The sequence below is a fragment of the Schistocerca nitens genome, chromosome 10, assembly GCF_023898315.1.
Source record: "Schistocerca nitens isolate TAMUIC-IGC-003100 chromosome 10, iqSchNite1.1, whole genome shotgun sequence".
In the NCBI taxonomy this organism is placed as follows: domain Eukaryota; kingdom Metazoa; phylum Arthropoda; class Insecta; order Orthoptera; family Acrididae; genus Schistocerca; species Schistocerca nitens.
Window position 1 is genome coordinate 110,664,664 of NC_064623.1, and position 13,669 is coordinate 110,678,332.

General features: G+C 39.8%; 1 protein-coding gene across 1 annotated transcript in view; it reads left to right on the forward strand.

Moving 5' to 3' along the window:
• The window catches only part of LOC126210459 (centrosomal protein of 164 kDa), a 644,242-nt gene that overhangs the window by 560,916 nt on the left and 69,657 nt on the right, over nucleotides 1-13,669 (forward strand). Inside the window, exon 17 of the mRNA XM_049939692.1 lies at nucleotides 811-1,023. Within this exon, the coding sequence (XP_049795649.1) occupies nucleotides 811-1,023 (213 nt within the window). The remainder of the gene's footprint in view (nucleotides 1-810; nucleotides 1,024-13,669) is intronic.

Genomic DNA, 13,669 nt, shown 5'->3' on the forward strand with positions numbered 1-13,669 from the left:
AGATACATTACTGGTCACTTACATATTGTTCACACATCACTGCCATAATTTAACATCTAATTAACTGCAATGATAGATGTTTTCTCTTGAATACTAAGTATCCTCAGCAAATGAAGAGTTGTTTACCACACATTCTCATGAATTAAGTTTTAAAAATATAAGGAACTCTTTTGCTCATAACATGGATGCCTTGTTAATTAATTTCAGTTTAGAAGAATTATATAAGTAAAAATGTATTTGTCTTTAAAGTTTTCATTTCTGTATAAATAATTTGGCACAAACAACATCTTTGATTTATTGATTAATATGGCATATTGTGAGCATCATTATTTAATTAAAAATAATGCTACCTGAAAAATTTTTGCAGGTCTGTTATTAAGAAAATGTAGGTTTGCACTTGCAATCAGCTTTTACAGAAAAGCTGCGTCATAGCTATATTTAGTTCCTGTCATTGTAAACTGGATGTGATTGTTCCCTCAGAAGGGCAGAATTTTTTAATGTGTGAATGAGAGTTAAAAGAACCCCCATTGGTGTCCCACTTTGATTTATCATTTGACAAATGTAGTTTTAAAAATCGCGTCAGTTTTCTGATACACATTTGACATTAAACTTAATTTGTTACCATTTTTATTGGTGGACATTGGAATAACTGTATCTCAAGAGTCCAAATATTTTTTAGATTATTTTTGCAAGGCTGAATTTGACATTTTGAATCATCCAAATTTTGACACTGTAGCAAGTGAAATGTCACCTTTTCAGCTAAAAACATACACCTGATATTTTGTTTATTTCTTTCTCTGTGAACTACAGGGTCTTTGAGAAACTGCGTTGTGAGAAACGATTGTTGGAAGATAAGTACAGAACCTTGAAAGAGAAGTACCTGCGACTGAAAACAGACGTGAAGATCTCAATGGAAAGGAGAAAACGGCGGGAAGCTGCTTTGAATTCTGGTGGAACGGGGTCAGATTCGGAGCGCATCGTGTCCCAGCGGGCTACTGGCACATCAGGCCCTGTGTTTGAAAGGTGAGTGTTTTCCCAGTAGTGCACCCTTGTGTGCTTCAAAAACTGCGTGCACTTTCAGCATTTGTTTGAAATGCAGCGGAGCTTACATGTGATCTGTAGGAAGTCTAGCTGTATGAACTTTCAAAAATAGTAGCTCCACTCAGCTTAATTCCAAGCTAATGTCAGATAAGCTGCTTAACATGGGAGAGGGATGTTAGAGAAAAAAGTGGTGTACAGGTTGTTTCAAAAAGAATAACTATGAAACTTGGGACACATATTTCCAATCTCTCGCAATTAGATTGCAGATGTTCAGTATGTCTCCTCCAGCAGTGGCACAAACAATACTGCATTGATACTCAAATTCCTCCCATACTCGGGTAAATATGTCCATTGTCATTGACGTTAGACAGTATTTCAACTCTTCTAGGTGTAATGTTAGTTCATAAACATTGTCATTGATGAAACCATGCGGGAAGAAGTCACAGGGCATCAAATCTGGTGACCTTGGAGGCCAGCTGAGAAGTGCCAAGTCATCAGCTGTTTGATGACAATCCAATGGCTCAGCAGAGTTTCATCCAGGTATTCACACAGTTGGCAACACCAAGAGGAAGTGCCACATCTCTTTGAAAACTTAAGTTGTTCTTGTTCAGCCTCAGAAACAACCAGTTTTGTAACATAGCAATATACTACTGACAGTTAATTGTGTTTCCATCAAAGAAAAATGAGATGAGTGGGATGTCATATAAAACACGTTGACTTTGGGTGAAACTCATACATGTTGAGTGTGTGCATGTGGGTTCTATAAGCTCCAGATTAAAAAACAGTGTTTATTGAACATGATGTTTTGTGCAAAAGTGTTATCATTGCCAGTAGCATTCTGTAGCTTGTCAGAAAATGCCATATGTTTGTTTTGTTCATCATAATGTAGAGCCTATTACAGCTGTAACTTTTGTGGCTTCAGAACCTACCAACATCAGAAAACATGCCAAATTGCTTCTGTACGCTTTTGTAACTCCCAACTGGCATGATTAATTCTCAGAAATGCAAAGATGGCCAAGACTTTTTCCTTTACATATACACTGTCAATACCAACTGCAAATATTCCATCCATTCAGGGGATCAATATTATGAGAAGGAAAGTTGCTATTCACCATATAGTGGAGATGCTGAGTCACATATAGGCACAAAAAATAGATTTTCACACTTAAGGCTTTTGGCCAATGGCCTTTGTCAACAATAGACACACACACACACACACACACACAAACGCAACTCACACACACGACTGCAGTCTCAGGCAACTGAAACCACACTGCTTTAAATGTAAAGACCTTTTTGTTGTGCCTATCTGCAACTCAGCATCTCTTGTATATGGTGAGTATTACATTCCATCCTGGATTTTCCATTGTTTGATTCAGGGGATCAGTTTGATACCTCAACCTGAAATTTCTTTGCCCTATAATCGTGGAATCACACTTCGCAAACTCTAGGGCACAAAATGATTTCTGCTTCGGAGCAGTCATTTTTCAACATGTGATGGTAACCAAGCAAACAGAATAATGTATTTGTTCCTTCAATAATCAAGTTGTGGTTCAGTGACTGATAGTTACAACAAAATAATATTTTGTAACATGTATATTCTCTTTGAAATACACTGTGAAGGCATTGAATGGTAATGAAATGTTTCCAGACAATTACATAGTTAGTGCGCTATTTGTAGACTTTCATTTTCATCAGCATTGTGTTGTCTCTGCTAACACAGCCCTCATACTTATGGCAGCTATGTACTCCCTAAAACACTGTCTCATTTATTCTTGTCTATTGATTTTTCATGAAAAACTGTAACTTTTGAAGTTGAAAAAGGGACACTTTAGAGTTTTTCTGTGAGAACATGGAATTTTCAGCCTCTGATAACTTTTATTAGTATTAGTATAAATATAAATAACCTAGATCGGCTGTTATTTTCCATTCCCTATATGTTGCCACTACTAGTTATGGACTCCTATGCATTTTCAAGAAGTCCTGTATAATGAAATGAAGCTATTGTGAATGAAATATGGTGCAAGGTTGTTACATGATAAAGTTAGAGCATTAATGGTACAATAGTGGGGAGAACAAAGAGATAATTGCAAATAAGTAAATGATTAATGTCATTAAATGGGAAAAAATGTGTAAACAAATGTAATGGGTTGGATGAACTTAAAGAGTGCAGTTAACTCATGATCATAAAAATACCATATCATGAAAGTGTAAGATGTGTATTGTCAATGGTCTCCATTTAAACCTAAGTGAGTTGGAGTGAAACAATGTTTATGTGCATGCTGAAGGACAAACTGAAGATGTGAGTAAATGATATCTGGTCAACATGATAAAAATTATGGTATTGTATGAAAAATGTGAAAGTATGTGCATAAAACACAACAGAAATGGCTAAGCAACAGTTGCAAAAGAAGGAATGACCATGCAAAAAGAAATGAGTTTTTGGGATTGCAGTTGGATGATATTGACTTCTTGCGAGTAAGTTCAACTGAACTGCTATAATGGTGTAATGTAAATGTGAGAAAATTAAAGTGAAGATATAAGTGTAGAAGTTGATGATAAAAATTAATGGGATGTGTAAAGGCATGCACAGAAAAAGACTGTGTGATAAATGTAAATGAGTGTCACCAGTAACTAGTGAACTGAACCAAAAACTGTTTGCAAAGATAGTGGACCTAGGGAATGAGGGGATAACACAAAGCAAAAATAGGGTAGTCACATGATATAAAATGGAACAGGAAGTTAATGGATCGATGAAGGAACAGAAATGTTATAAATGTTTGAGGAAGATTGGGTGAATTTAGAACATAGATGAGACAAAAGGGATAACTGCAGAAGCCTGCCCATGCCAGTGTCAATATAGGAAAACTCATTGTCATCAGCTATGAGAAAAGCCCATATGTAAAAATGAGTGACAGAAACAAAGAGCTGAAAGTGAATAGGGGAGTAAAGGAAAAAAGATTCATTGATACTGAGTACTTAGTGAAAAGCCTCAGAGGCATGGAGAAAGGAAACAAAAATCAGACAAATTAAAATGTGCTGAAATTTTACTTAACTGTAAATATTATTATCTTTTGTTGGTGTTTGGTCACCTTTAGTGACTTAGGATAATGGTGGATGTCTTACATATTGCATGTTTGTAAACAGATGTATGATAATGGCGCTACTAGAACAATTGTTTTTCTTTTCTAAGAGAGAGAGAGACAGAAATACAGATCTCTGCCACAATTGGGCATTGAATTAAATTCCATGGTGATAAATGAACATTTGTGCCACACCAGGACTTTAACCCGGGTTTCCTGCTTTATGTGAGTGGTTGCTTTAACAGCTTTGGCTGTCTGGACACACTTTCGGTCCATCCCATCTTCTCAATTTGTTGCATACTGCACTTGTAGTGCATCCACATCCATATTTTTAAACACAAATTAAAAGCATGCTTTATTAGTGACTGCTCTCACACAATAGGTTAAGCTACTGGAATAATTACAGTCAATTTATTAAAAGAATGTTAAATTATCATTGTATTACTTTTGTTCGTAATCACTGTTCAGTTCAGTTAAAACTTCTGGGATGAGAGGCCATGGTTTTGTGTATCATACCATTCATGGTAATTTTGTCTCCATCTGCAGAAGACATCTTTGGACATTAATCAGCAACTGCATCAAAGCTCATTGGGGCTGGACTTACAGACATGTATAGCACACATCATTTCTGACAATGATCTAATTGACAGCCATCTGTTATAGAATCCTAAATGAGGTGTGCCAAACAGAATGACCCCCTCCATGCCAACCAGCATGGATTGCAAAAACATCGAGATTCTGAAAATCATTTGACTCATTACCATTAAATTTGTGGTTAGGTTGAGGATTTGTGCCCAAGGAAATGTGTTGGAATGCTTGTTGTACTTATTGTATATTAATGACATTGCAGACAATAGTAACCTGAGGCTCTCTGCAGATGACGTAGTTATGTATAGTTAAGTACCATCTGAAGAAAGCTCCATAAATATCAGTCAGTTTTGTGTAATATTTCAAACTGGCAGCTTCTTTTAAATTTTTGGAAGTGTCAAATTGTACACTTTGCAAATTACAGAAAAGAAATATTTTGTGACAAGAACATCTGTGAGTTACAATTGGAATTGGCCGACTGGTACTAATAGCTGTGTGTAACATTTTGTAAGGATATGAAATGTGATGATCAATTGTAGGTAAATCAGGTGGCAGACTTTGGTTCAGCAGCAGTACACTGACAAAGCACAGTCAGCACACAGAGGAGACTGCTGGCAAATTGCTTGTGCATTCCATCTTAGAATATTGCTCAAGTGTGTGGTAACTGTACTATATAGGGCTAACAGGGGACATTGAATGCCTACAAAGAAGGGCAACACAGTTGATCATATACAAAGAAGGGCAACACATTTGACCACAGATTTGTTTGACTCATGGGAGGGTATTATGAAAATCTTGAAAAACCTGAGTTGTATGACTCATGGGAGGGTATTGTGAAAACCTTGAAAAACCTGAATGGGCAGATGCATGAAGATAAATGCCAGTCATCCTACAAATGACTGCTAACAAAAATTCAAAAATAATTATTAAATGAAAATCATCAGGCACCTAAATATCACTCCCATAGAGATAGTAAAGACATCATCCATCAGTGACAGCTGATGTTTATAAAATACCATGTTGTTGTGGCTGAATATGCATTGGAAGCATGGAAAGAAGTGTTAACACTCACTTAGCTGAACATAAATGGAACCATCACTTTGAACAAATATAAATTGGTCTTAACAGAGCATGCTCCTCGAAATGGTCACCATGAAATGAAATTGGGTGAGACTAGCATTTTAACCAAGACAGTGCATTATTGTGCCCACTCGTATAAAGACACAATATGTATTTATACAGGGTGTTACAAAAAGGTAATTCACACATAAAGAAAGAAAATATGTTATGTGGACATGTGTCCGGAAACGCTTACTTTCCATGTTAGAGCTCATTTTATTACTTCTCTTCAAATCACATTAATCGTGGAATGGAAACACACAGCAACAGAACGTACCAGCGTGACTTCAAACACTTTGTTACAGGAAATGTTCAAAATGTCCTCCGTTAGTGAGGATACATGCATCCACCCTCCATCGCGTGGAATCCCTGATGCGCTGATGCAGCCCTGGAGAATGGCGTATTGTATCACAGCCGTCCACAATACGAGTACGAAGAGCCTCTACATTTGGTATCGGGGTTGCGTAGACAAGAGCTTTCAAATGCCCCCATAAATGAAAGACAAGAGGGTTGAGGTCAGGAGAGCATGGAGGCCATGGAATTGGTCCGCCTGTACCAATCCATCGGTTGCCGAATCTGTTGTTGAGAAGCGTACGAACACTTCGACTGAAATGTGCAGGAGCTCCATCATGCATGAACCACATGTTGTGTCGTACTTGTAAAGGCACATGTTCTAGCAGCACAGGTAGAGTATCCCGTATGAAATCATGATAACATGCTCCATTGAGCGTAGGTGGAAGAACATGGGGCCCAATCGAGACATCACCAACAATGCCTGCCCAAACATTCACAGAAAATCTTTGTTGATGACGTGATTGCACAATTGCATCCGGATTGTCGTCAGCCCACACATGTTGATTGTGAAAATTTACAATTAGATCACGTTGGAATGAAGCCTCATCCATAAAGAGAACATTTGCATTCAGATGAGGATTGACACATTGTTGGATGAACCATTCGCAGAAGTGTACCCGTGGAGGCCAATCAGCTGCTGATAGTGCCTGCACACGCTGTACATGGTACGGAAACAACTGGTTCTCCCGTAGCACTCTCCATACAGTGACGTGGTCAACGTTACCTTTTACAGCAGCAACTTCTCTGACGCTGACATTAGGGTTATCGTCAGCTGCACAAAGAATTGCCTCATCCATTGTAGGTGTCCTCGTCATTCTAGGTCTTCCCCAGTCACGAGTCATAGGCTGGAATGTTCCGTGCTCCCTAAGACACCGATCGATTGATTCGAACGTCCTCCTGTCGGGACACCTTTGTTCTGGAAATCTTTCTTGATACAAATGTACTGCGCCATGGCTATTGCCCCGTGCTAATCGATAACATCAAACGGGCATCTGCCAACTCCACATTTGTAAACATTGCACTGACTGCAAAACCACGTTCGTGATGAACACTAACCTGTTGATGCTACATACTGATGTGCTTGATGTAGAGCAATGAGTCGCATGTCAACACAAGCACCGAAGTCAACATTACCTTCCTTCAATTGGGCCAACTGGTGGTGAATCAAGGAAGTACAGTACATACTGACGAAACTAAAATGAGCTCTAACATGGAAATTAAGCGTTTCCGGACACATGTCCACATAACATCTTTTCTTTATTTGTGTGGGAGGAATGTTTCCTGAAAGTTTGGCCATACCTTTTTGTAACACCCTGTATACACTGATTTTTAACAGAGAGGAGGAGGGAGTTAAATAAAACAAATACGGATGCTGACTGTGCCAACAGAGTAATGACAAATTACTCTTAATTGAGAGCATTGTCACTAGTTAGAGATCAGCAGCACATGATAAATGATGGTGCCCGTGGTACAGCTCTATACATCCTCAGCGCTTTTGAGCTTTTGTTGATTAATCTCCAAATGTGTCTTCTGCATATGGGGCTGAAATTTTGTTCACAGTCTGTCACCTAGGAGTTCTAACTTAAGTGGACACTGGCTGTATTATTAATCACAGTTCAGATTTAATGATTTATGTATCTTGCTTAGAGTCTAGGGGAGAGTACTTTCCAGAAACTTCTAGTAAATAATCTGGATTCTGGGATTGCCAATCCATGTTTGTACTGCATGGAATAAGATTCCGAATAAAACAATCTTTCATTCGTATAATACAGAGGTTAAACAAAATAAGATGAACATCCCAGTATAAAAGGGATTGTTTTCTGTCTTAACCACAACATGCTGACATTACCTTTTGTTTGTTTTACATACCAGGAACTATTTTGCACTCCCACTACATTTGTGTCTATTACGGCTGTTGTGGTGACCTCTGCCATATCAGGCCTACATACTTTTGATGACAGCAAATTTCTTCTTAGTTGGTGCATTTGTGACAACAGTTACAAGTTATCAGTTACAAATTATTCATGATCTCTAGAGCTGCAGTATATCTAGAGTTACTGTTTTATTTATTTTGAGCACGAGCTCTTGCACTTGCTGAGGATCCTGCTCATGAGCAAAGCAGTAGTGCTGTGGTGGTGAGTGAGGAGAAATGCATGTGCACACTGGTCAAGACAACACAGGTGAAACACCAGCTGAGTTGGGAGAGTCAGTCAACAGAGACATCAAAGCAGCAATGGCTATTTGGCAGTGTGTAATACTGGTTATGTCTTCTGCATGGGAGGAACCTTCAGTTTTGGAATGCAACGCTATCAAAAATGACAATCGTGATAAGGCAAGTGATCCTCAGTCAGCTTGTGAATTTTTGTAAAGAATTTGTTATGGTTCAGGCAGCCATTTTTATCAGACACGTAAATAGTGAAGTTGATTTCAAGAAGGACTCCTGGACATGTTAGTAACAATGGAGAATATCCTTAGTAGTGGTAAAGATACTATAAATAAAACAGGTTTATCATGGAATTTATTAGATGCTGTGTCTAGAGGCTGAATGCTAGACGTGTTGTAAATATAGTCTGCGCAGGATACAGTGGCCAATGTGCAGTGACCAGGTTTTCTCTGAAGCTCTGGGTGAGTTTAATTGTTTGTTTGATTGGGGAGGCTGACATTGCCCACTTTTGGCTGGTCAGCTGTGTGCTGTAATGACATAATTGAGCCATATATCCTACAATCTTTCTCAAACAATTTTACAGAAACTAATTGTGAAAACATTTCATTTTTGTGTTACTTTTAGCTTCTTTATATGTCAGTTTCATGATGACACATGCTCATGATTTTCTTAATGGTTATTACTGTGATATTGGCATTTAAGTAAGAGATGGCCTGAAATTCAAAAAATAGGAGTCATTATGGTTTTGCGTTTGGTGCATATTACATGATATGTTGCTGTCTGTGAAGTGTAGCTAACATATTGAATTTTTCTTTAGATTTAGGTGGACGTCTCTATCTGTCATCAATCTCGAGAAAATTGATCTGATGTAACACACTCATTTGCTATCGCACACGCCAGCGATAAAGTCAAAATGAAATACCCACTACTACATTCCTCATATTTCATAAGCAGCTTGATATATCGAAATGAGATTTTGACAAATGATAGTGTGCAAAGAGGAGAGTATTTTGGTATGTGTTTATTGTGCAAGACGTCATTATCTACCAAATTATTCGGCTAACTACAGATTTTGTCAGTCAAAGAATGTAATTTTTAAGGCCCATCAATAGCTCATCAAACGAGAAATGTTGTGGGTTTTGGAACAACATAAGTGAAGATGTTATATGTTTATTTTTATACTTTTCCTCAGTTAATAAACTTAGTAAACCAGAGTTTCAAAATTCTCTCATAGTTGCATCTGCACAACATGTTACTGAGGAGACATTGTGCGAACTCAGCAATGTTTTGACAAAATAAGCTAATTTTAACATGGTAACAAGAGAAATGTAGGTTTTACTCAAAATTCACCACTCGTAACGCTTCTCTGAAAGTTAAAAATGGTTAATAAACCAGGTGAAAATAAGTTGCTGTTTTTGTTACATTTTCAGTAGGATTATTTCTAGATACTAACCGAAGCAGAGGTGACAGTAGGTCTTTGTGAACGGTCAACATGCAGGTGTGGGTATGGAAGTTCTCCACTTCATATTTACAAAAATGTTAGCCTCGGCTTCAGTTTAGAACGGCACTTCCCCTCCAGCACTCGGTATTTCCCCTAAAGTGCCTGCCCACAACCTTCACCATTACTGCCTGCCTCACTTGTGCCCTGCCGATTGCACATCTACCAGCCACGTTATTCTGTGCACACACTACATCAGGACTCATAATGCAACTGAGCAAAAAATTTAAATAATTAAAATAAAAAAAAAATACTTCTAGTACCCAGAGAAATTGGATTTGTTCTCTGCATTACTCAATAGGAGAATGTATGTGCAAAGAAGGTCACTTTGAAACATTTAACAGATGTCATGTGTGACACTCTGCCACCATTACTGTGAGCCTGAAAATTTAAAGCTGAATACTCTTTAGAAAGATCTCATAGTTATATGCTAATGCATGCTTCATATTTAGGTAACAACAATCTTGTGTAATGGAGCTGACAGAATGGGTAGGTTTTGCTAACTATTAAACCAGACACTTTTTTCCTCAGTTATCTAGTTTCTTGTTCTTCATGACGCCAACCATGACAAAGAGCCAAACACAGAGACAAACCCACACATTCACTTCTCCTGCGGCCATAGATGCCCAACTGTATATATAATTGAAACAATTGATTCAATATTTTACACATTAAATGATCAGTTATATTACTGTTGCATATTTTATTTTACAGTTTGTTTATTTCTTTTATATTTTTGTATCCCAGAATACTTCTACAAAACTGTATATATATTGCTAAAAATCAGTATTTGGTAAATTGGCTTTAATTTTCTAAATACATTGATTTATTCTATTAATATTTAGTTTCAACACTTGCCCAGACACATACATGCCCAGACACATTCAGTGGTTTATCATTGAAATAAAATTATGAAAAATGTATTTTTCATGAAATTGTCTGAATTTTATACAGAAACTGAAAATTCATATTGTATATACAGTGAAGTATCTAGTGGCTCAAATGGCTCTGAGCACTATGGGACTTAACATCTGAGGTCATCAGTCCCCGAAGTATCTAGTACTATCATTCTTTATCCCTACATTATTATGTTGCACATTTACATTAAAGAATTACAAAATAAAGTGAAAAAACACATACACTCCTGGAAATGGAAAAAAGAACACATTGACACCGGTGTGTCAGACCCACCATACTTGCTCCGGACACTGCGAGAGGGCTGTACAAGCAATGATCACACGCACGGCACAGCGGACACACCAGGAACCGCGGTGTTGGCCGTCGAATGGCGCTAGCTGCACAGCATTTGTGCACCGCCGCCGTCAGTGTCAGCCAGTTTGCCTTGGCATACGGAGCTCCATCGCAGTCTTTAACACTGGTAGCAAGCCGCGACAGCGTGGACGTGAACCGTATGTGCAGTTGACGGACTTTGAGCGAGGGCGTATAGTGGGCATGCGGGAGGCCGGGTGGACGTACCGCCGAATTGCTCAACACGTGGGGCGTGAGGTCTCCACAGTACATTGATGTTGTCGCCAGTGGTCGGCGGAAGGTGCACGTGCCCGTCGACCTGGGACCGGACCGCAGCGAAGCACGGATGCACGCCAAGACCGTAGGATCCTACGCAGTGCCGTAGGGGACCGCACCGCCACTTCCCAGCAAATTAGGGACACTGTTGCTCCTGGGGTATCGGCGAGGACCATTCGCAACCGTCTCCATGAAGCTGGGCTACGGTCCCGCACACCGTTAGGCCGTCTTCCGCTCACGCCCCAACATCGTGCAGCCCGCCTCCAGTGGTGTCGCGACAGGCGTGAATGGAGGGACGAATGGAGACGTGTCGTCTTCAGCGATGAGAGTCGCTTCTGCCTTGGTGCCAATGATGGTCGTATGCGTGTTTGGCGCCGTGCAGGTGAGCGCCACAATCAGGACTGAATACGACCGAGGCACACAGGGCCAACACCCGGCATCATGGTGTCGGGAGCGATCTCCTACACTGGCCGTACACCACTGGTGATCGTCGAGGGGACACTGAATAGTGCACGGTACATCCAAACCGTCATCGAACCCATCGTTCTACCATTCCTAGACCGGCAAGGGAACTTGCTGTTCCAACAGGACAATGCACGTCCGCATGTATCCCGTGCCACCCAACGTGCTCTAGAAGGTGTAAGTCAACTACCCTGGCCAGCAAGATCTCCGGATCTGTCCCCCATTGAGCATGTTTGGGACTGGATGAAGCGTCATCTCACGCGGTCTGCACGTCCAGCACGAACGCTGGTCCAACTGAGGCGCCAGGTGGAAATGGCATGGCAAGCCGTTCCACAGGACTACATCCAGCATCTCTACGATCGTCTCCATGGGAGAATAGCAGCCTGCATTGCTGCGAAAGGTGGATATACACTGTACTAGTGCCGACATTGTGCATGCTCTGTTGCCTGTGTCTATGTGCCTGTGGTTCTGTCAGTGTGATCATGTGATGTATCTGACCCCAGGAATGTGTCAATAAAGTTTCCCCTTCCTGGGACAATGAAGTCACGGTGTTCTTATTTCAATTTCCAGGAGTGTATTTACATCAAAAATGTTGTCCCACTAACAACAGCACATTAACACACCAAATCCTGAAATACAGGTTATTAATTACAAAAAACGCATGTATAAAGTATTTTACCAAAGTTCTGGCTCAGGTATTGTACTAAATTCTCCTTGAGATTGTTACATTTCAACTGGCAGTTGTTGGTTAGTTAGTGAATTTCATGTTCTGTAGATAATATTTTTGACAACATTACGATGTGGAATGAGTCAGTTGTCAAAAGAGTGCACGTACATGCGCACATGCACGTGCGCGCATGCACATGCATGCACACACACGCACACACACACACACACAGAAGGGGTTATTATCAAGGAAAAACTTTAATCTACATTTGAAACACTTTTGGTGTCATGCAAACATTCTATTTTAGCGGGTAGATTATCAAAAAGTTTTATAGCTGAGTATTGCACTCTTTTCTGCACCAGAGTACAGTTCACTAGAGGGAAAGGCAGATAACTTTTCCCAGCTAGTATTTCATTGGTGAATATCTGCATTATTCTCAAACTGCAATGAACTGTTGAAAACAAATGTCATGAGTGAATAAATGCACCACAAGGCTGTGGCCAGTATTGCCATTGTTTAAACAAACACTTTGCAAGGTGTACATATCTGGAGTCTTCATATAACCATAATTTCTTTCTTTTGTGGAATTGAATACTATTTGCCTAATTCATTCACTCAATCCAAAAGCTATCCTGTAGGACCTCTTTGGCTGTCTAACTTAGCAATGTATGTTATCAATGGGTCAGCTAACAACTCCCCGAATGGTGGACAGTGCAGATTCTGAGTCATCAACAGCCATACAGCAGTCAGTGGGACAGTGTAAACACACAGGTGTGTGTGTGTGTGTGTGTGTGTGTGTGTGTGTGTGTGTGTGTATGTGTGTGTGTGTGAGAGAGAGAGAGAGAGAGAGAGAGAGAGAGAGCTCTCAAAAAGTATTTGACAAAAAGCTAGCCTGACGACGACTCAACACCTCCACTATTCGATGAGTTGTTACTTTTGCTGCCGGCCGGGGTGGCCGAGTGGTTCTAGGCGCTACAGTCTGGAGCCGCGCGACCTCTACGGTCGCAGGTTCGAATCCTGCCTCAGGCATGGATGTGTGTGATGTCCTTAGGTTAGTTAGGTTTAAGTAGTTCTAAGTTCTAGGGGACTGATGACCTTAGCAGTTAAGTCCTATAGTGCTACTTAAATTATTTACATAACAAATTGTTATCCCACTATACACGACAGTG